The sequence below is a fragment of the Carettochelys insculpta genome, chromosome 2 (assembly GCF_033958435.1).
Source record: "Carettochelys insculpta isolate YL-2023 chromosome 2, ASM3395843v1, whole genome shotgun sequence".
In the NCBI taxonomy this organism is placed as follows: domain Eukaryota; kingdom Metazoa; phylum Chordata; order Testudines; family Carettochelyidae; genus Carettochelys; species Carettochelys insculpta.
The window spans coordinates 275,053,862-275,075,513 of NC_134138.1; the positions used below are offsets into that span (position 1 = coordinate 275,053,862).

The 21,652-nt window shown below is 47.5% G+C and overlaps 1 protein-coding gene across 4 annotated transcripts in view; it reads left to right on the top strand.

The window, feature by feature from the left end:
• The window catches only part of CCM2 (CCM2 scaffold protein), an 81,133-nt gene that overhangs the window by 49,846 nt on the left and 9,635 nt on the right, over positions 1 to 21,652 (top strand). For 3 of the 4 annotated variants that reach the window (XM_074985246.1, XM_074985248.1, XM_074985249.1), the window contains 8 exons: positions 4,915 to 5,088; positions 6,856 to 6,939; positions 7,423 to 7,606; positions 9,337 to 9,473; positions 11,478 to 11,613; positions 12,478 to 12,535; positions 13,000 to 13,135; positions 14,453 to 14,591. In XM_074985246.1, the coding sequence (XP_074841347.1) occupies positions 4,915 to 5,088; positions 6,856 to 6,939; positions 7,423 to 7,606; positions 9,337 to 9,473; positions 11,478 to 11,613; positions 12,478 to 12,535; positions 13,000 to 13,135; positions 14,453 to 14,591 (1,048 nt within the window). Of the gene's footprint in view, positions 1 to 4,911; positions 5,089 to 6,855; positions 6,940 to 7,422; positions 7,607 to 9,336; positions 9,474 to 11,477; positions 11,614 to 12,477; positions 12,536 to 12,999; positions 13,136 to 14,452; positions 14,592 to 21,652 lie in introns of all 4 variants that reach the window. The other variant, XM_074985247.1, reaches the window with a different exon arrangement.

Consider the following 21,652-nt stretch of genomic DNA (forward strand, 5'->3'; position numbering starts at 1 on the left):
GTTTGCTGGAGAAGTTGCTGTTCCTTTCTTGGGCTGTGGCCACACTTGGCCAAAACTTTGAAATGGCCATGCAAATGGCCATTTTGAAGATTACTAACGAAGCAACTGAGATGAATATTCAGCGCCTCATTAGCATTAGAACACTTCCAGCTAGGATGCTTCAAAAGCGCTGCTTTTGAACGCTCGCGGCTCGGCGCAGCTACAGGGGGGTCCTTAAAGCATCCTGGCTGGAAGTGTTCTAGTGCTTAATGGGGTGCTGAATATTCAACTCAGTGCCTTGTTAGTAATCTTCAAAATGGCCATTTCGAAGTTTTGGCCAAGTGTGGCCACAGCCTTGGTGTTTAGCCTTTAGAAAAGTGGAGAAGGGAGTAACAGCGTAATTAGCCTGCTAGTTTTCCCCTGTGTTTGCAACTGCTGAGAAGACAGAAGAGTTTTGAGAGAATCCATTGGAACAGGCATGCCATCTTGTATGTGTAACCTTTGTCTCTATTTCTCCTATCCACTCCTTATAAGGCCATGGAGGACATAAGCTCTTCAGGTCCGGGACTGTATCTTATGTCTTCTAGTTCCTAGCGCAGTTTTGGAGACTGGTAAATGTGATTTAAATATGGACTTTGTGTAACTGAATATGGCAGCAGGGGATGTTATTTTAAATGATTTTGGGGTCTTTGTAGATTGCGTTAGGAATTAACTTGTGTTTAGTGGATTTTACCCATCTGTCCAAAACAGCGAGGATGGGGCAGGCGAATGAAGTCTACAGAAGCTAAACTTGCAGCTCTGTTTGATAATCTTGTCCACAGAGTGTTCGTATCAGTAAAACATAACACTCTCTATAGATGGTAAACATGCCAAATTAAAGTAAGGCTAAGAGAGTAGCTCCGCAGCGTACAACCCTAATGACCGTGGCTTCTGAGAAAAGAAGCTATGAAGCTGGATGCACCTTGGGCTAGAGAAGTGGAGGGATTAACTAGCTAATGTTCCTGTAGCAAGGTGTATAGTAGGGTCTCAACATTTGCCAGGGTTTTGTGTTTGGAGCCCTCGTGAATGTTGATTATGCACAAATATGAGGGTGAGGTATCCGGGGGGAAGTGGCGGCTGCCAGCTCTCCTCCCCGGAGGAAGTGACACCTCGTGAATAATTGAATTCGCAAACATGAAGTTCGTGAATCATGGGACCCTGATGTATCGGAGAAAATCTAAGCTCCTCCCCCTGTTTGTTCTCCACATTGAAAGGGTGGAAAATCAGGAATGGACTTCCCCTAAGTTTTTTAGGAAGGTCAGGCACTCAGAAATCCTGCTCTTGGGAAGCAAAGCTTCACCTTGCAACAAAACTGAAACCTCAGCTTGCAGAGCCGGTTGGAAGTCACTTGACCTGCTCTTCGTGCCCAAGGAGCGGAGAGCCGAAGTGGAAAGCAGATGCTATTGCCGTGGGGAAAAAGAAACGAGAGTTCTGCATGAGCTTGCCTTCCTGTAACGCGCTCACACGTGCACGCGCACACACACTCAAACATTTTTAATCAACAAGTTTGTGTTTGTCTGGCTGTTTTATAGGAAGGCAGGCTCATGCAGAACTCCTATTTCTTTGGCTCTGGCAGTAAGCTGTACTCGGGGCTTTCTCTAGTGTAGGGGTGGACAGTAACTTTTGATGGGGGGCACTCCAAGAGTTTGTAAAATGGTCAAGGGCCACGCTCTCTTCCATGATCTTAACAAAGGAGGAGCAGGGTCTGGGACAGATTGGGTACAGAAGGGAGCTTGGGGTAAGGGATTGGTGTGCATGGGGGCCTGGGAGGGAGACAGTTGTGATCCGAGGCAGGAGACTGAGGAGGCATGGTCTGGGAGGGGGTATGAGTGCAACCAGAGGCAGAAAGCGTTGGTTATGTGGGGTAAGGAGGGGCAAAGAGCTTGGATTAGATAGAGTAAGAGTGGAAGGAGAGGGAGGCAGAGGGCTTGGGGTGTGGTTGTGGGGGCAGAAGATTGGAGGGAGGGAGGGGCTGGCATGCCAGAGGCAAGCCCTGGTCAGGAGATTTATCTGGGCAGCTCCTGGCCAGCAGCCCGGCTGATTCTTATGATCATGAGTTGGCCAGGGGCCATGTGCTCACTGTAGCTAGGAGCCTGAGGGGCTGGGAGTGGTGCTTCCCATGCTGCTTGTGCATCAAGCAGGATGGGATTGTACCAGCAATGGGGGCAGCACATGAGCCTTCTATTTCTCTCCCCCAGGCCCCACAGCCACTTTTCTGAGCTGCGTGTAGGAGTGGGGCAGATATGGAGCCGGCCTGAAGCTCCCTGCTGGATCCAGTGGGTTGGCAGGCCACACCTGGTCCATGGGCAGTGTTTTGCCTGGCCTTGGTCTAGTGCATTTCCTTGGTTGGGTGGTGCAGTTGTGTGAACTGTACTGACTGGTTGTGGTGACAGTCTTCCCACTGGAAGTGGGTGTGCACACGGTACCTTGCCCTGTTGCAGTGCTGGTATTGAAAACTCAGCCTTTGAACTGTAACAGCAACGAAGGGTCCTGTGGCACCTTATAGACTAACAGAAAAGTTTTGAGCATGAGCTTTTGTGAGCACAGACTCACTTCATCAGATGCTGGAAGTCTATAAGGTGCCACAGGACCCTTCGTTGCTGTTACAGATCCAGACTAACACGGCTACCCCTCCGATACTTGATACCTTTGAACTGTGTGCATTGAGTCTTTCAAAAGTGCCTCTGTGATGTCAGGGCCCAAGTCCTGCTTTCAGATATGACTTAGAGGTTCTATTTGATGTCTCCTTACATTGTGTATATGTTAACTTGGAAGACACTGCTGCTTCCCTTGCTTTCTTGGCAGATTAAAGCCTTTGTCTGTATTAACCGAGATTACTAAATTTGATATGTACATTTGCTGCTGAGATTACAAAATGGGTGAAATTACAGAACACGGAGGAGGAGTATTTTAACGATATTCACATCCTGATGCTAGCTGGGTTTCTGCTTTCTGACAGCCGTGGCTTTATCTGTGCAGTTTATTTTTTTGCTGGGTTTGTTTAGTATCCTCCAACTATTCATCTGCATTGTTGGCGGGCATGCTTATGTTTTAATACTGGCAACTCAACAGCGAACACAAAGGAATAAAACTAACTTTGATCATAAGTGTGTTGCTAACAGATGGGTGCTGATTAAAGTCCCATCAGAGTCCACGAAGCTATTTTGTAAGATGGCTCTTCCTTACATTTTGGATCTTCTCACTGCATCTGAAGTGGATCTGTTTACTTTAGTGACACAAACAACTCATTAGATGGTTACAGCTTTGGAAGAACAAGCTGGATTTTGTTGGCCTTGCTTATCTTCAGCATAATTTAGCTAAGCTCCAATCAGAGAGCCTCTATTATCATTAGAATTCAGCAAGATGGGTTTTTTCTTCCAGACCCCAGACTAAACTTGGAGAACTTTCTTTTAATTTTGAGACCCTTAATTTGCACACACAAATCACTAAATAGGTAAATGAATCCTGTAATGTTAATTTTCTGATCTCATTAGGACCAGTTCCTTACAGTCAATATTGGGTTGAATCATAAAGTTACCTACTTCCTCATACAAATTTTGAAAGCACCCAGTTTTTCTCAATGGGATAATTACTTCCATAACTATTACTTGTAATGGGTATATATTTATATACCTGAAAGGGAAATACAGTGATAGTTTGAAGAATGGTGGTCAGTCATGGTAGAGGGGGAATAAAAAAAAATTCCTGAGAATTTAGCACTGTAAATTTATATAGATCTTTACAAATGTAAGGCAAAATCCAAAGAATTTACAGATTCGAATGAGGACATTGCCAGCAGAGATGATGTGGCAATTGAGTGTCAAGTAAGAATTCCTGTAACAAATGAGTTAGAGTATATTCCAAGTCTGTCCAGTATCTGCTGAAATACTATAGACCGAACAAACTAGACTCGGGAGAATTCTGGTTGTCTGAGTAGGTACTCACTCTCTGGTGGCTCCATAGATGCGTTATCCCTTAGGTTTTACCATTTTATGAAATATAAGGCTGGTAGTTGTCATATTGTATGTAGCATGATTCAGAACCTTCATACGAAAGATTGACAAGGAATTGTTAGCTGTTGTCATCTGTCATTGACAGGGCAGCCTCTTCGCCTTTCAGAGGGCATCTGATTTGATGGACTGGGTGAAGCAGTGGACGTATGTGCCTGCACTTTAGCAAGGCTTTTGAGACAATCTTACATGACGTTCTGCTAATCTGGAGAAATGTGGTCTTGTGACAGAACTACAGGTTCAGCCTCCCTGGCTGGGACCTGACTAGTCCTGGACAAGAGAATTTGCTGGACCAGGGAGGTTTTCCTGCCATGAATCTGAATACTTGGGAACAGCTTTTTACCAAAGCAGAACATAATTTTGACACAGACCGTGCTGTTGAAGAAATGTTCGTGGTTTTGTGGAAGTGTCATGGGCTCTGTGCAACTCTGAATTGTGCTGCCTTTTTTTTTTTTTTTTTTAAAAATACTCTAAATCACACACCAGGGACCAGTGCAAAATTCTCAATCTTCCTTAGAGAGGGGGGCGGAGAGGAAACTAGCTGGAAAAAGAAGTATACAGAAATTAATGTTGCTTCACACATCAGGGAGAACTAGCCCTTCGTTTCAGAGGGGTTATAGCAACAGGTGAATAATGGGTTGCTTCAGGAGAGAGGAAGAGGCAGTAAGGTCTGCAGTGCTTGTAATCCCTGCTCAGCACACTGAAATGGAGAGTACCCAGTGCACTGTTTAACTGCTCCTGAATTCGGATCCTTTTAGTTGCATAGTCGTTGATTCATCTCAAACTCTCTACGCTGCTTCTAACAAGACTCCTTCACTTGTCCATTAGTTGGTATATAGTACCAAACGGAACACTAACTGGCCACTATTTCTGTTTTTGCCAGCAGCCTGGAATAGTGTCCCCTTTCAAACGAGTCTTCCTGAAAGGTGAAAAGGGTCGGGATAAAAAGGCCCAGGAGAAGGTTACAGAAAGACGACCTCTTCATACAGTACTGCTGTCCTTGCCTGATCGAGTTGAACCAGACATATTGTTGAACGACTACATTGAAAAGGAGGTCAAGGTAACTTTTGGGCTGGAGGGGAAGCCATCTCTTTCTTTCATCTCTGAGCCTCGCCATCTTGTCAAGTTTCTGGCTGTGTTTAGTGCATGATTTAGTAGATTCCTTTGCTGCAGCACAAGCAGGACCGAAAGAACTGAGTTTGTTTAGTTTGAAAAAGAAGGCTGTGATGGGGCAGGATAGCAGTTTTCAAGGACAAGATGACACAATGGGGTTAAACTGTCAGGGTTGTTAACCACTGGAATAAATTGCCTAGGAAGGCTGTGGAATCTCCATCATTGGAGATATTTAAGAGCAGGTTAGATAAAGATTTATCAGGAATGATCTAGATGATACCAGGTCCCGCTTTGAATGCAGGGGACTGGATTTGATGACCTCGCAAGGTCCCTTCCAGTTCTAGTGTTCTGTGATTTCAGAATTGGCTCGATTGCAGAATTGGGTCCTCCACATTAAACTGCATTTGAAATCCTACTGAATTCACTCCCTCAGCTCGCTGCTCTTTTCTGTGCATCTCTTTGAGGAAAGATTCTGACGTGGAGATGCTTGTGTCTGTAAATTTGTGATCTTCAGCATCTGTCTCGGAGATTGGTGCAGCTCGTCCGTAGCAGGTACAGCGGAACCAGGGGAAGAACAAAGGCACGCAGCGGCCTCACTGCCGTCAAGCCGCTGTAATGGCTCCCCCTTCATTTTAGGGTCAAGTTCAAAATGTCAAACCTCCTGGGGGCTTCCTCTGGCTGTCCTAATAGCCTGAGTGCGTGCGTTCCCATTACGTGATCTCAACACTCCTCACACAACACTACTTTCTCTTCAGCTCCTGCCATGTGGGACAGCTCTCTTGTGTGTTTCCTCCACCACCTCCTCCCCAGCTGCCTGTGCTGACATCTCAGCTGAAAGTGATATGTTCCTGGTCACTGGTTAATTCTGTAACTATATTTAACTCCCGTGAAGCCTTTGGGATGCAGCTTCTATGAAAGATGTTAAATGGGATATTGTATAATCTGTCCTTACAAAAAATCTAGTTGGGATGAAGTTGATGATTGCTGGAGAACGACAGCTGTCGGTAGTGTTTTGCTAGGCCAGTGACCTTCAAACTGGGATACACGTACCCCATAGGATACGTGAGCTCTTGTCGGGGGCTAAGAATGGCCACACTGGGTCAAACCGAAGGCCCATGTAGCCCAATATCCTGGCTTCCAACAGCGACCAGTCCCAGAGGGAATGAACAGAACAGGCAATCACCAAGTGATCCATCCTCTGGTGAACAGCGGCTAGGAGCACCCTCCCTGCTGTGAGAATCCTGTAGTGGTGGACAATGCAGTTGTATTTTGGAAGACTTGGCAATTTATACTAGGCTCATAATGCCTCTCTATCAGGTGAGGGTGTGCGGCAGACAACATTATCCCGGAGGGCTACACTGGCTAAAAAGTTTGAAAACCACTTTGCAAGCTTCTGCTCGTCTAGGCTTAGATGCTCACCCTTTGACCAGCTGAGAGAGACAGAACTTCAGCTCCTAGAAGCCAGCCCCTATAAATAGCGACTGCCATGTGTAGCTCCATCACTTGCATTTTGAGTGGGATTCAGATGATTGCTAAATGGGGCATTGAGGTAACAACTTGCCAACGTTTTTGTCCAGACTTGGCTCATGACAGGATTTCCCACTATGTACTTTTATTCTTTCAATTTACCCCCCCTTGATGTGAGCACATGTGGAAGGGTTTCAGTGTGTCAGTTTGTATATCTTACGCTAATGGACCTTCTTTTCCTTCCCAGTATTTAGGCCAACTAACATCCATCCCAGGGTACCTGAATCCCTCCAGTCGTACTGAAATATTGCATTTAATAGACAATGCAAAGGTGAGTACTGTCCTGTGATGTAGCCCACACCCTTGCTGAATGAACTATGCCAGCTCTATAGCTGCTACTATTCTTAATCAATATTTCCATGTAGCACCATAGATACAGATGCTGCTGGGCAGAGAAATTAAAGTCTTGATCTTTGTTCTAGTTCTTGGGCTGCAAGGCTTCTCAGAACATGTTAGATTGAAGTCACCAGAGGAGAAGCTTACACAAAGCATGTTATTTTGGGGTTGTTTGGAATACACAGTACGCATCATGCTGGGTCCAGCTCTCAGCTGATCTTAGTCCTTGTATTTTCAATAGTGAAGGTGATCTGTACATGACCAGTTATCAGGTGCTGAGAAAAAGTGAACTGCAGAGAGGTGGTGTGTAGGTGTTCCCCACCTCCTGTGGGAGGCGTGCTGCCAGGGAGAGTGCCTGGGAATAATGAAGGGGAAATCATCACTCTTCTTTTTTAACAAAAGCTTGTTTTGTTTGTAGAGGGCACATCAGCTCCCAGGACAGCTGACCCAGGAACACGATGCTGTGATCAGTCTGTCTGCCTACAATGTCAAGCTGGTGTGGAGGGATGGAGAGGATATCATACTGAGGGTCCCCATCCATGACATTGCATCTGTGTCGTACATCCGTGATGACTCCTCACACCTGGTAGTGCTGAAAACAGGTAGGTTGTGGCCAGCACAGGGATTGCAGTGCTGGTTCGATTTGATTTGCAGTCTAATGACCTGAGTCTCATTTACATGAAAGCCTTTTTGCACCATACTGGTGGCATAAAGGGATCTTAAAGTTAGACCTATATTATGCTTACGATCAATTTAAGTCTTAGTTCTCAGGTTGTCTCAGTGCAATGGGAACAGCCATTAACTCTCCCTGGTGCATGTGAACAAGATATTTCATTAGTTTAGAAGTACCTGTAAGGTTTGATATAACTGGGGTGTTTGTGTGTCCTTTAGCACAGGAACATAAGGCTAGGTAGGATTTCCTGCTGTCACAGCTGGCCCTGCCATGTAGTGCCGTTCATAAGTTCAGAGCTGCATCTTAAAACTAGTTAGCTGGGTTGACCCCCTACTACTGCTATTTAAAGGCTGTTGGGAAAGATTTCCATTTGCATCAGCTACAGCAGCATGCCTGACTGAACTCGAGGCAGGTGTCACTCCCTGAAAGTGCTCACCTTGCTGATGAGGAAAACGTGCTCTGTATAGGGCACTTCATTGACAGCAGACATACCCCCATCCCAGGTGAAATCGAGCCTTAAGGAGCCGTCCATGCATTGTGCACGTACATTCTCAGTCTGCATGTGAGACAGCCATAAAAGTTAGAAACTGCTCAGAAATCTCTCCAGCAGGTCTGGTTAATACAGTTAAACCATCTTTTGGTGTAACTTTTTCCCTGGGAGCTGATGTTCTTCCTAGTGAATATAATGGCAGTGATTTTTTGTTGGTGACGGACAGTATGGAGGATCAGTGAGTGTGACTTCAGCAATGAGGCTGTAATTCTATCAATGAATTCTTTTGGCTGTTTTAACCACAAATCATGGAGCTAGTGATGTATGAAGTTGTCAGAACCTTTCACTGGAAAAACTGCATTGTAATTCACAGTGTTTTTCTGTTTTATCCAGAGCATGGGTCTGAAGCCTGGATCCGTGCTCTGTACCAGGTCCTGCTGCCTCAGAAGAGGGTGCTGCTTTCTTTTGCCATTGTGTTGGTTGCCTTCCTCCTTTGACAGCTTTGCAGTGTCATTAGCCTGACCGAGTTGACTCCAGGGTTAATTTGCTCCTTCCTTGTATGCACTCTTGTAGGACACTTCACTGTAAGCACATGAGAGAGAGAGAGAGGAGCTTGGGAAGAGGTGGAGCTATTCCTTCGTTATTCCTTATTCTCGCAGTATCATGGGCCAGTTAACCTCAGCTGTAACTGACCGGAAAACCATCATTTTGGGATTTTATGTTTAGCAAAGCAGCTTGGCCCATCTGATGTACATAGTTGATGCTAATTGAAATTCCTTGTGAAAATACAGGAATGGAATATACAGTGGCAAAATGAGAAATGTAAATTGATCACAACTGTGGAATTTCAGGACATTCAAAGCAAAGTGACAGGTCAGTTACCCAGCTCTAGACTGAGGATATGGAACTGTTTGAGATGGCCACACAAATCCTACTTCTGCAGAGGGAGTGATACCAGCAAATCACAGTCCACGTGAATAGCACATTTGAGAAACAAACGAATTCCATCCCAAAGAAAGGGGATCAACGTCAGGCTGACAGGTGCAATGCATAGAGGGGCATCAGTGAGTTAGTGATTTCCACAGCCTCGCCGCTTCTTTTTTTTTTTTTCATTTTTTCTCCCCCCCCCCTCCTCTCACTCTTTCCTTAATCATGTCTCTGTGTCTCAGCTCAGGACCCTGGAATTTCCCCAAGCCAGAGTCTGTGCGCAGAAAGCTCCAAAGCGCTGACTTCTGGGTCGCTGTCAGAGAGTGGAGTGGTACCTGTTGAAGCCTGTTGTTTGGTGGTCCTGGCTACAGAGAACAAAGTAAGACTTAAGTACCTTGTAGATCCTGCCACAGAGCACTCATGCTTTGGTTGGCATTGCTGCTGCTACCTGTGAAGTTGGGGGTAGGAAGACACGCTAATGTGCTGTGTGGGCTCATTCCGTGGAAATAGGTAGCTTGACTCCAGCCCTCCGTTACTTGCACATAAAGCTGCTATTACTCCGCTGACTTCCCAGGAGTTGCTGCAGACTATGAAGTATGTAACTGAGATCAGAATCCATCTTGATGTGAACTGTAAGGTGCTCAGCTCCACCTTGAGATGGGTGAGCTTGGTGCTCCAGAAGCGTAGTATCCAAATTGGGTTTGGCGAGGTTGCCCTGGTCTGCTAATGCTCCCTCTCAATTTAGGGAGACTAGTTTCTCCCTGCCCAGGGATGCCCATAGCATGGCATGTGTGCTGCTCTAGGTAACTCCATTGCATAATAACACATTAAGCGCTGTGTAAATCAGGGAACCTGGTCCCTGTTTTCAAGCTTCACAGTCTAATTCAGACACCTAGAAGAGAGTACTGCACACTCACACTTCTGCAGTAAGGAATCTGGAGAAGCTGCTGCTTGGCTACTGCACCCTTCCAGTACTTTTGAGCTTGCTGCTAAGGGCAGGGCTGTCCTGTGTGGGGCAGGGCACCACCCTCGTGCCCCAGGCACAGGGCCTAGGGCAACGTCCCTCCTGTCCCCCTCTTCTACAGGCCCCACCCTTAACATTGCTCTCCCTGACCAACTGAGCCAGTGATCACCTGGGGCAGGGCACTGCAGTGGTGGTGGATGTCAGCAGACGCTGCAGGTGGTCCTACCTTTTCCCCCTCCCCTGCACAGATACACACAGTCACCACACAGGGCAGTGCAAGCAGCAGCCTACCCTGCTCAGCCACACTGCACTCTCCAGGCCCACTGAGCCTGCTTCTCTGTGGGTGGCTGGGAGCAGGGGCTGCTTTCCTGCTGCTGTGGAGAAGCAGGGCTCAGCGGGCTGGGAGGGCATGGTGTGGCAGAATGGAGCAGGCTCCGCTGCTTGCTCGGCCTGTGCAGTGACGGTGAGGAGAGTGCAGGGGTGTGAGAGAGTGAGGAGAGGCAACCCACGGCTGCAGCCTCTGCAGCTTGCCCCAGGTAGCCCTCCCCCTCCTTCCTCAGGGTGGTTGGCATGGCCGCCGTGGGGCCCCCAAACGCATGGGGCCTGGGGCAGCTCTGGCTAAGGAGGGGTTGTGATAAGCAGTAGTGTGGTTCGTAGCCTTCTTCTGCCCAGGAAAAAGGGGGTGAGTGACAGCTGCAGGGGGAATCTACTGTCTAATGTGCAGAGGTTTCACTCCTTTGGCTTAAATGCAGTTGTTGGTATGACCGCAATGGCTGGGGGCCGGGGGGGTGGTGTGCCTTGCAGAGGGGCACAGGCTGCTGGCCCAGTGCATTTACAGCCTAGGTTAAGATAGGACAAAGTGACAAGGGAGCTGCAAACACACAGGCTGAGGGGAAAAGTAGGACAAGGTTATAGCAAGAAAACAGTGATGTCGCTTAGTCACAGGTACGTGAATATTCATGTTTTGTTTTCAGTACATCCCACATGCCTCTCCCCTGGTAGCCTCAGCTCAGATTTGTGAAACTAAGGTGGGGTTGCAGGAAATCTCAGTCTTCACTGTCACATGGGGTCAATGCTGAAGAAAATCTGGGGCACAAATAACCGAACTGGTTATTCTCACATCCTGGGGCTGTCTCTTTACCAAGCCTTTTTACTAGCAAAGGTCTTGGAATCCCCTGAGCAGCCTCCTCTGCTCTGCTGTGTGCTGAGTAGTCAGAATATACGCCCTAGTTCTGACACCAGGGGGTCTCTCCATTTAATGGGATGTAGTGCAGTATTACAGTGCTGCCAAGGACTTGCCTGTGTGTGCCATGGGGCAGCTCCTATGGGGGATAAATAGAACCCAGTGCTGTCACTTTCAAAGGCACCTAGCACCACCACCTCCCTGGCTGACGGTGCCTTCTTTCCTTCCCTCCCCAGGTAACTGCAGAGGAGCTCTGCTCACTTCTCTGCCAAGTCTTCCAGATCGTTTACACAGAGTCCACAATAGACTTCTTAGATAGAGCAATATTTGACGGGGCCTCAACACCAACGCGCCACATGTCCCTCCACAGCGGTATGTGAAGCACCATTTCCTTTCACTCTAGGAAGAACTCTCTTCCTTCTCTCCCTCCCCATTACAGCTCAGGCTTGCGTTGCCTGAGGTTATACTTGGTGTAGCAATATTCCTGCTTCTATGAGGGAGCAACTGGGACAAAACAGGAAGTCCTGTGGCATCTTATAGACTAACAGATATTTTGGAGCATAAGCTTTCGTGGGCAAAGACCCGCTTCATCAGATGCATGGGAGGGTGGGGTTGCATCTGATGAAGCGGGTCTTTGCCCACGAAAGCTTATGCTCCAAAATATCTGTTAGTCTATAAGATGCCACAGGACTTCTTGTTGTTTTTGAAGATACAGACTAACACAGCTACTCCTCTGTTACTTGGGACAAAACAGAAGCCTAGGCCTTCCTGGGGCCCTGTCTTCTGTGTTGCAAAACGTGTGTGGATGTTGCATCTCAAATGCTGCCAACTTTATGACAACTGGGCCCCATTGTGTGGAGTCATATGGCCCAAAGAACTCTCTCCTCTCTGATCATTGTCATTTGGAGCTGCCCCTTTCTCATAGCTAAAGGGCTAGTAAAGGCTTTAGGCACTTGAAATACTGAAGCACTCTGGCACCTTTCCATAGATGGTCTTTATTCGGTTTCCTTTTCACTCAGTGGAGGCAAAGTGGTGCTTTGCAATTTTGCATTGTACAGCTCTTGGCCTTCTGAGAGTGTCTTAAATGGCAGACTTCCCGCAGTCCTAGTCTGGTATGTCTTGTGTAGCCGGGGACACTCCTAGGGGAGCTACTTAACAGCATTCATGACCAGTAGACTGAGAAATAGTCAGCTGTCAGTGGCTCGAAATCTCTTGACTGAAATCTCTTCCTTTCAGATGATTCTTCAACAAAAGTGGACATCAAAGAATCGTACGAAACAGAAGCAAGCACTTTGTAAGTTGGTAATACACATTGTGTCTGGGTTGGGTTTGGCTTAGCTGGCTGATACCTTTATTTATACAGCCCTGACGGTTTATCGTGTAGTAAAGCAGACTTTTTATTTTACAGTGCACACGCTGGAAGTTTTTTGATAATTTACAGCTAGAGGACTAGAATGTGTCTGTACAGCCCCTGGCCCCCGCCACAGTTTCCTTGTGTTGTAGCTACAAGAGGATGGTATTCCACAATAGTCCACAGAATACACCTTTCTCCTATGCAGTGGTTGAATAGAAGGGTTACAAGACAGCTCTTCCCTCTAAGCTGGCTACATGTTTGTTAGGGTTCTAACACTTTACCCCCGTCCCCAGAATGTCTGAGTTTCTCCAGGACACCATCCTCACTGTCTGTGCTGGCCAGTAAGGGAGACCAGATGGCATGTGAAGTTCTCAAGCCAGCTCACAGGTCTGTTTGCATTTCAGCTCCTTTCCGGAATCCTTGGATACACGTGGCAACTCTCCTTCTTCCCTAACGCCTCAGTCCCCACACGTTAAGACGGTCAGTGAAAGTGAGCTGAGCACCACAGCAACAGAGCTGCTCCAGGATTACATGATGACGGTAGGAATGTCCGCATCAGTGTCCAGGTGTTGTCCGCTTTTGGAAAAGAGCGGCGGTATGCATGAGGTGACGTGAACCCTGCGTGGTAGCGTCAGTCAGGCCACCGCCTGGAGAATGCAGCCTTGCCCTTGGCAGGGAGTCAGAACCCCGTGGTACGTTCTGGTAGTAGTTCAGAAACATGGCACAGGTCCTCCAAATGCCCTGGATTTGTTTTCTTCTCTAGTTGAACATAACTTCGTGGTCCCTCAGGAATTGTGGGGATTAGGGTCAGAGCCCATCAAACTATTTTGCACTTGGAGACTAAATGGGCTTTGGATGTAAGTTGGCTCAGGAAGTAAGTGATTCAAGCACAGCATCCCAGTGCTGCTTCCTCCCTCTTGTGGATGAGAACACTCTTAGATAACAGCTCCCTGATTCCTGTGATGCACCGTGCCCAGTGACAGTGGTGCCTGAATGGGGGCAGACTGTAGAGCATGCTAAGAAATTGCCTGTAGGAAAAATCACTGCTGTGGGTCACTGAATTAACAGGGTTAGGAACAACCTACAAAGGACTTAAAAAAACTGTACTGATTGGCTCTCTCCTTTCTGAGGGTCCTTTTGTGAGCAATGGGACGAGGTACTGTTTGCAAAATATGCATTGCTCTTACCTGTACGTGCTGGGTGATTAGTACTCCGACTTTTAGCTCCTTGCTGGGGTTGCCCATAGCATTGTGCTCACACTGAATCTGTGGGATTGGTCGTGCTGCCGGCGATCTCCATGACCTAGGGGTGCCACCTCCCTTCTGAGGATGCACTGAGCAGTCCTGAGTGGAGCCCTTAGCAGAGCTGTGCTCTTAGCCAGAGAACGGCAGTGTTAGTTTGGGAGAGGTGCACCAGGGCTGTTTTTGCTGGGGTTTGGTGAAATCTGGGGGGAACTGGAGGCTTTACAAAGACAGATGGGCAGAGTCTCAAGGCCATCTGCTACCTGGGCCTCCGCTCTTATTTCTTAAACCCCATCACAGCTTAGAAGACTCTCAATAGCCTGAGCTTCCCAGGGTGAGCCAGCCATCCGAAGTTAACCTGTGCCGCCCAGGCCTGCATTTCAAACGATATTGTCGCCCTTTTTCAACAAGGACATGTCCTGAGTCATCACCTATGCTATAAACTGACTCTCTCAAACCTATTGTTTAGGGGAATGTCCGTCCCTGCTTTGTCCACCATTTTGTGAACCTTATGTGATGTGTTTAACTGAGCCGGTTGAGGCTTGTTCCTTGCGAGCAGTAGCTTCTCCGATCCTAGAAATAAGTTTGAACCATATCTTGTGCTTCTTCCCCTTAGCTAAGAACCAAACTCTCTTCCCAAGAGATCCAGCAGTTTGCAATGCTCCTGCACGAGTATCGCAATGGGGCTTCAATACACGAATTCTGCATCAACCTGAGACAGCTCTATGGGGACAGTAGGAAATTCCTGTTACTAGGTAAGTTTCTCAGCTGAGCTGGACAAACCGTTCTGGGAGGGACAGAGAAGATGGTCTTGTAGAGTCAGTCTCCTCCTGAGCCTCTTGGGGCAGGTTGCTTCTGTTCCTGTCAAGCGTAAGGCTCTTCTGACCTGCACAGGCCTTCTGAGAAGTATAGTTTGGTGTGTTGCCACATGCTAGGAGGGGGAGCCTGGAAGATACAACCTTCCTTCCCTCTCAGGATTCAGACTGATATGCTAAACTACGGTGGAGCTGCAAATGTTTTTTCTGCTGCTTGGTGTCCTCAGTTTCATCATAGTCAGTGATGACATCCATGGTCATCCGACGTTCAATACGAGCTCCTCTTTCCCCATTGATCAGAAGGGCAGTGGGAGGGGTCTGGAGTGTCGCCACCCAGTGACAATCCCCTGCTGCACATGCTGGCTCCCCAGCAGTTCACTGCAAAAGTGGTGATAGTCTAGTTCCTCCTGTTCCAAATACACGGGTAGGCCTGGGGCTCACATGTGAACATTTCTGCAGGTGGCACCTCTGCAGTATGGCATCAGATCAGCCTGTGCCTGGCATGTATTAAAATGAACCTTTTGGAATAGTAACAGAGAGGGAGCCAGGCTAGTCTGTACACTATCAAAACAAAAAGCAGTCAAGTAGCACTTTAAAGACTAGCAAAATAGTTTATGAAGTGAGCTTTCATGGGACAGACCCACTTCTTTAGCCCATAGCCAGACCAGAACAGATTCAATATTTAAGGCACAGAACTAAAAACAGTAGGCAAGGAGGACAAATCAGAAAAAGATAATCAAGGTGAGCAAATCAGAGAGTGGAGGGGTGGGAGGGGAGGTCAAGAATTAGATACTGCATACTTGGCTTAATCTAATTCTTGACCTCCCCCTCCACTCTCTGGTTTGCTGACCTTGATTATCTTTTTCTGATTTGTCCACCTAGCTTACTGTTTTTGGTTCTCTGTGCCTTAAATATTGAGTCTGTTCTCGTCTGGCTATGGGCTGAAGAAGTGGGTCTGTCCCACGAAAGCTCACCTCATAAACTTTTTTGCTAGTCTTTAAAGTGCTACTTAACTGCATTTTGTTTTGGAATAGATCCATGGATACCTTTCACAGAAGCACTTTAAAAATTCCATCGGAAAGCTTGCATTGTTCTCGGCCCAAACGCTGCACCATCACTCATTGGTACCTGAACTATTTAACTGTCATTATCCAAGCTCAGAGCAATGCAGAAAATTATGACGTGGTCAAAATTATTTTAATTTTAATCATTCAAGACAGTGTTAATTTTAAGACAGTGCCCCCTCCTCAGCTGCTGCAGATCACCAGAGCTTCATTAAAATCAGTGCGGCCATGCTTCAGTCCTGTCAGCGGAAGGTCTGTCTCTCCTTTGTTTTTTAAAAAAGCCTCTTCAACCTGGCAGTGCCCTTTCAGATTGTCTGGGTCGTGTCACACCCTCATCACCTTTTGTGTACGTTGCTTTCGTGAATGTCAGCATAGCTCAAGGAGGACCGCTGGTTCTGCTGATGAACAAACAGGAAGTGAAGGAGCATAACTTCCCATTCATTCAATAAAAATAACATCTAAAATGTCTTGGTAATGTGAAATAAAATATATAATATATATTAAGCTTGAATGTTTAGAATCCAGAGCTTTTTGCCCTGCCTCTGTAAGTCTGCACCTTTAAATTCTCTTAGAAATTGAAGCTGGTGCAGAGTTCAGCAGTGGCTTATGAAGCCAAGTGGCTTTGGAGAGTCTATACCAGTGCTCTGGGATCCACACTGGCTGCCTGAGCTCCAGTGGAGGTTGATGGGGAAAAGAGTTTTGACCCATAAAGTCCTGAGCAGCTGGGACCTGCCTGTCTGAGACATCACCTCTGTCCCCCATGTGGTGCTGTCCCAGCTGCAGTTGGTGAAGGCGAAGGAGCGGGAATCCCTTTGCTGTACAAGTACCGAGCTTCTAACTCCTCAGTAGTCCAGGCCACCGCAGAGAGACCTACTCTGCCTGGTAAGAAGCCTCAAGTGTCTTGACTTCTAGCTTTCAGTTCAGGATCGCTAGCTACCAAGCACTGCTGGCTAGACGTGACATCCTGAACTACTCAAAACTCACCAAGTTGACCAACAGTCTTCCACAGCAGGGCAGAGCTCATTTCCAGGCTGTCCTAGCGGAAGGCAACATGATTGCCAGGACTGCACTCCAATCGGCAGTAGATGCAGCTGATACCTGTGCCAGGGCACTGGCTAATGCCATTGAACTGTTCAGGAAGTCATGACTCTCTGCTTTGGTCCAGGGAGGTCCGGAACCATGGGACCTACTGTTCAATGAAACTCCTCTCTCTGATCCGACTGAGTCCTTACTCACTTTAAAGGATCCCAGGACCATTCACTGTTTCTTGGGAATATATTCACCTGTTCCAAAGAGAAATTCCATTGGCCATCAAACAGGCCTAGATCAATGGCTCAGCAGTTCTTTGTCTCAAGATGTTATGAGCCACTCTATAAGAAGAAGTGAGTCTGTGCTCACGAAAGCTCATGCTCAAAACTTTTCTGTTGGTCTATAAGGTGCCACAGGACCATTCGTTGCTCTATAAGAGGCAGAGGGTTTAAAAGACTTGTTTCCCCAAATCTTCCACTGCAGGTTAGCAAAACAGGGCTTGCATCCCTCGATGTCCCAAGAGAAGTAGCAGAGTCCTACACCACCTGACCACAAGGCACCCTTTGTGTAGCTCTTTTTTTCAACTTACACATTGAGTGCAAAGCAATGTCTGTGGGTTGGATATATGGCTTTTGGTTCAAAGCAGCCCTGCTGCCGAAGTGGGCACGGTGTCCCCTTACAGGTTATCTTAGCATCAGTGGGGCTAAAATGAGGATGGGTTGCAATGCTGAGCCCTGGGTTGAAAATGTAGTGACCTGCTTTCCTGAGGTACTGTAGTGCCTTCGTACCTGTCCTACCTGGGCATCACAATGCTTTACATGCTTACCTTCACCTTACCTCCATGGTTCAGGTGGAGAACAGAAATATTAAAGGCCAGATCCTCATCTGTGTGTTAGGCCCCTGGCTCATGCTGAAAGCAGTGGGAGTGAGGCAGCTAAATACCTCCTGAGGAGTCAGGCTGAAGTGGCTTGCTCATGGTCACTTAGGAGGTCTGTGTCAGAGCAGGAAACTGAACCCAGATCTCCAAAACCTGAGGCTACTATCCAGCCAGCTAGATCATCCTTCCTATGGTATGACAGCAGGGCTGGTAGGGAAAGACAGGCTTGCAACAACATGCGAGATCAGCATGATTGGAACTCAACAAGCCTGCTGCTGCTCCCATGGACTTCAAAAGCATCAGGGCTGTGCCCTTGTGCTCAGAGCTGGGAGGCAGGGCCCCTTGGGCTTCAGTCCCAGATCACAGCATGTATAAGCCAGGTCTGGTGACCCCATTAAAAGGGAGTTACAACCCACTGGTCTGGGTTAGACTAATTTTGCCCAAATGGAACTTTCAGTGTCAGAAGGTTCTAATCCATACATCTAATTATGAAGAAGTGTCTTACAGAATAATTAATCAGGAAGTTACCACCCTGCCCTTTTGAAATGCACCATTGGATTCTGCCCCGACTGAACAGTGGGAATTAAGGAAGTTCTGGTTTTAGAATGGGTTTAATTTAATCTCTGGCAAACCCATTATTGAAAGTAACCCACATTCTAACGTATATCATAGTACGTCTGAAAGTCCCAATTTCCACTGCTTTACACAGACATCTGTATAATGCTGTAATTGTAGTTCCACCACAAGACAATAACCCCACTCTCTGCACTGGGAGAATGAATGGTGACAGATGTTCCTAGAACCAGCTCTGAACCTTTTCCTCGACAGGCGTTTCATCTCTGTGTTGATGCTGTTAACGTATTAAGAACTGTAAAGCTGCCCAATGAGGCTTTCTGCAAAGCCGCCCTTTTGGGCTTTAGAATTGTGCTTTATCTCCACTCTTCTTTTAATGAATTATCCTTGGCAAACAGGACAGGTGTTCCTCCCTCATCCATGGGAATGCAAATGTGTTACTTTGGCCGGCAGAGGGAGTCTGTGCTGCTATGTGCAGACACTACTGCCCTCCGAGAAGTACAAGAAAGACTTTTATCATGTTAGGAGAGAGCCGTGTGTTCCGTGGCAGTGCACACCAAGACTGCTACAAAACCACCCAGAAATCAGACAGCTTGACTGAGTGGGGCTGCTCTGCCACAGTGAGGGAGAGGAGAACAAGGAGCTTCCTACAGTATGGATGTAACTAGATCCATAAATTAGATATTTACATTTATATTTATTCATAAATGAGGTAGTTTAATTGATGGAAATAAGGTAGTTAAATAGTAAACCTAGCGAAGCATTAAGGAGATATTTTAGGTAAAGTTTTACTGTCATGAGATGGGTTACGCTTTGGACAATGTGTGGAGAAAGGCAACAAAAAAGATTAGGGGTATGACAGCTTCCATATGAGGAGAGGTTAAAAAACCAGGATTGTTCCACTTAGAAAAGAGACAGCTGAGCAGGGTATGAGAGAGGTCTAACATCGCAAACAGCGCAGAGAAAGTGGATACGGAAGTGTTCTGTGTTGGTAATACGAGAACCCACTGGCATTAAATAGGAGGCAGATAAAGGAAATGCTTCACTCAACACATAGTCAACCTGTGGAACTCATTGCCAGGGAATGTTATGTCTACCTGGGTTGAAAAAAGAGACAAGTCCATCAATGGTTATAAGCCAAGAAGGCGAGGGACACAAACCCATGCTCCTTGTTCTCTAAACCTCTGACTGCCAGAAGCTGGGACTGATCAGTGGGGTGGACCCCTCAATAATTGGCCTGTTCAGTTAATTCCTTCTGAAGCTTCTGGTACTAGCCACTGTCAGAAGGCAGGATACTGGGCTACACGGTCCACGTGTGTGACCATTTTATGCTCTTAATGCTTCATGAGACGTTTGAGTAGGATTCTTGATCCTAGCCTTGTTAGTCAGGTTCTACCAAGTGTAGGACCACTAACAGAGTGGTAGATTCCAAGCCTCTTCTATTCTAACGTTCTGTGTGTAACAGGCCGGGGAACTTCCCCAGAATAATTCCTAGAGCAGAGCTTTTCAGAATACATCCATTCTTCATTTTAAAGTTATCAGTGACAGAGAATCCACCACAACGTCTGATAGAAATGGTCCATTGGCAGTTGACCGTGCCATGAAAAATATGGGGGTGTTCTTTGGGCCGAATTTGTCCAGCTTCCAGCCAGTGGCTCATGTTACAACTTTCTCTGCCGTACGGGAGAGCCCACTATTAAATATTTGTCCCCCGTGTAGATACTTAGACTGTAACCAAGGTGCTCTTCCACCTTCTCCTTGTGAGTGCTGAGTCTCCTTAGAAAGCATGCCTTCCAATGCTTGGATTATTGTGGTGGGTTTTTCTCTGAGCCCTGTCCAGTTTATCAACATCTTTTTTGACTGGTGAGTACCAGAACTGACACTACTGTAAACCCTCAATTTAATGGATGCTGTCTGTCAGCCCCTCACCCCCCACCCCAAAAAAAAATAAACGCTGGAGGCTCGCCAGAGCCACTGCTGGAATGGCTGGGGCTGGAGGGGCCACTGCAGTGGCTGGGGCAGGGTTGGGGGGGCTGTGGCGAGGTGCAGGAGCTCTCCTCCCCGAACCCCATGTGTGTGGAAGATGCTGGCGCTCGTCCGCCGCTGCCTGCAGTGGCGCTGAGCCTCAGCCATGGTGTCGGAGGCTGCTGCCCACTGGCAGGCTAGGGGTGGCCACACTCTACCTCCACGTGGGGGCTGGGGGCTGGAGGAGGTGGAAGGAGCCAGGCTGGCATTCAGCTCCTCTCCTAGTAATTGGGAGAGGGAGATGGAGGGGGGAAGGCGGGGGCAGAGGACTGGTGAGTGATGGGCTGGGAAGGTCAGTGCATTGTCATACAGTATAACCATTCTGCTATAAAGGACTTTTGGCATTAATGGACCCCCCCCCCCCCCCGCCCCATTAGTCTGTTAAATCGAGGGTTTACTGTATTCCAGCCGCTGTCACACCAGTGCCAAATACAGAGGTGAAATAACCTCTCGGCTCCTAACTGTGAGCTGAATGGTCATCTACCATGTGAAATCGCTCTTCCGTAAAGTCCACAGAGGCCCAAAGCCTGCCCCAGCTCTTCGCTTTTACCTGTAAAGTGCAGGGGGCTTTGGGGGGTGGGGAAGCTGTGTGTGATCGGTAGGTCTGTCTACCTGTTTTCTGTCTAAGCTGCTGGAGTCCTCTCCAACAGGGAAAGGCCAAATTCAGAGACCTGTAAGCATTCCACAGGGTCCACAACTAGTCTGTTGCCCCAAGGTACCAAGCCTGTTGCTTGGGCATGCTGCAGGATGGTGGACAAAAGGCGTTGTCTCCTCCTGCCGGGATTTCAGCAACATGCTCTTCCTTGCAAAGTTTGCTTCCGTCAGCACTTACAGCAAAGCATTCCCCACTCCGAGCAGGTGTTTGGTGCTGTTAACTCCATCCTGATCTCTGGTTCTGGCTGAGGGAACTGCTTTGGAAATTGCCTTGAAGTGTGTGGACCTGGGGCAGTGCTGACTTCTGCCCCATTGCTACTCCATTTGGAGCCACCGGGACTGCCTCCCTCCGGGTCCGGGCAGAGTAGGGCTGTTTGATTAGTGATTGGGGGATCATGGCTTTCTGTATCCTTTTCTTAAGCAGCCCCTTGGTTCCTGATTGTCTCAGGTCCTTTGCCTGTGGCTGTAGAAGTGCCCTTAAGGTGAAGGCATGGCAGGATTGAGTACTGAACCCTGTCAAAGGGTGGAGTGTCCTTTTATGGCGAAGAACAATACTGCTGGGCTCATGCTCATGCTGCAGGGCCCACCAAAACATCGGCTGTGATGGAGAAGCTGCATGGCAGCTGCAGACAAGTTTTGCTCCAAAACAAGCTGTCCCCTAATGCACCCACAGCATGTGACTGCATGGTGTCATTGGTCTTTTAGACAGATGTGGTTGGGGAGGTAATATCTTTCATCTGTCTGTTCTGACACACAAGTTAGTGCCTTTTGAGGTACCT